Source organism: Ornithodoros turicata, unplaced genomic scaffold, assembly GCF_037126465.1.
Source record: "Ornithodoros turicata isolate Travis unplaced genomic scaffold, ASM3712646v1 Chromosome12, whole genome shotgun sequence".
NCBI lineage: Eukaryota > Metazoa > Arthropoda > Arachnida > Ixodida > Argasidae > Ornithodoros > Ornithodoros turicata.
This window is the reverse complement of record NW_026999301.1, coordinates 1,696,989-1,698,613: the sequence shown is the minus strand read 5'-3', so window position 1 is coordinate 1,698,613 and position 1,625 is coordinate 1,696,989. Positions and strand designations below refer to the sequence as shown.

General features: G+C 51.1%; 1 protein-coding gene across 1 annotated transcript; it reads left to right on the top strand.

The window, feature by feature from the left end:
• The first annotated feature begins 286 nt into the window (after positions 1-286).
• On the top strand, positions 287-1,078 carry LOC135371717 (uncharacterized protein K02A2.6-like). Its single transcript, XM_064605689.1, has one exon. It carries the CDS (start codon positions 287-289, stop codon positions 1,076-1,078), a length of 792 nt encoding a protein of 263 aa, XP_064461759.1.
• The last annotated feature ends 547 nt before the right edge of the window (positions 1,079-1,625 follow it).

Sequence of the window (1,625 nt, the reverse complement as noted above, 5' to 3'; positions counted from 1 at the left end):
TTCACGGACCACAAACCGTTATTGGGAATCTTGAGCCCTAACAAACAGATTCCTCAGACGTTGTCACCTCGAATGATTCGCTGGTGCCTTTTACTAAGCGCATATGACTATACCTTGGTATATCGTCCTGGAAATCGGCATCAAAACGCAAACGCATTGAGCCGTCTCCCATTGCCCATATCCGTCGATGGTCAAGCATCACTGGGTGACGTACTAATGCTAGAAGCACTCCACTGCGATCCACTGGATGCTAACCAAGTGGCACAGCTTACTCAACGTGACGAAGATGACGTCACGGGTCTTGGAAGGTGTCCAACGGGGAGATTTCTCAGATTGGAATACAGAAGACCTTCTTCCCTACAGACGTCGAAGGTCGGAACTTGCCGTCTGTAAAGGTTGCCTCACGTGGGGTTCCCGGGTCATAATACCTCAGAAAGCTCAGCCCTTGGCACTACAAATGCTACATGCAAACCACCCAGGAGTAGCAGCAATGAAGAGCACCGCTCGAAGTCATTTTTGGTGGCCAGGACTTGACCACGACATCCAGTTAACATTTGACAGATGTCACACGTGCCAAACTTGGGCGCGTGCAAGTCCAGCCTTCGTGGATGAAGACTTCAAACGCCCTGATGCTCCTTGGCATACGCTACATATCGACTTCGCGGGTCCAATGGACGGTTGGTCATACCTCATCATAGTCGATGCATTCTCGAAATGGCTGGAGGTGAGACGGCTACGAACCACTACCTCTGGAAACATCATACAGGAGCTACGTAATGTCTTTGCGACATTTGGCATACCACGTGTTCTCTTCTCGGACAATGCTCCAAATTTCGTTTCTGGAGAGATGTCCGAATTCTGTAAGCGTAACGGAATCAAGCAACGTACAAGTGCCCCGTTCCATCCAGCCACAAATGGCCAGGCCGAAAGGATGGTCGCTGAAACAAAAAAAGCACTTCGCAAGCTCACTGAGAACAACACTCAGTGTCGTCTGGCACGTTTTTGTTTCGGCAGCATAGCACAGTGTCAAAGACAACCGGGAAGACCCCCGGAGAACTGCTGTTTGGTCGCCCCCTGACAACAGCTTGGAATTTAATGCATCCTCAGGAGCATTCAGACAACATGCCCAACGAATCAAGCCAAACGACTGAGAAATACAAAGTAGGGCAGCCAGTTTATATTCGGATGTTCCACAGCGGGCCGCGATGGCTTCCGGCAACAATACTAAAGCAGACGGGCCGATCTTCATTTGCTGTCACGTCTACCGACGGAAGACTCCATCGCCGCCACGTTGACCACATTAAGCGCCGAATCCATGACAAAATGGATATAACTGGTGATACCGCAGCGATGGTAACTGCACCCAGCCTTTTGAATTTCCCTCCATCCACGGACACCGAGCAGACACAGCAGAGTACGTCGCAGGAACCAGCCTTCCCTTTACTCACTACAGACCAGGCCAGCGGGCAGGCTCAGCGTACTCAGCAGCCAAACATGCGAACGGGACGTTTTGGGCGTGTCATCAAGACTCCGGCACATTTGAAAGACTTTGTCGTAACTTAGTCGGGGGGAGTGTTGGGGTTGTAGGCAGCCCTATGGTCATGGGCAAGAGAGAGGTAGAGGAA

Bases quoted from the DNA above. Each gene is read 5' to 3' on its own strand.
- LOC135371717 (XM_064605689.1), top strand. From the start codon at position 287: ATGACGTCACGGGTCTTGGAAGGTGTCCAACGGGGAGATTTCTCAGAT.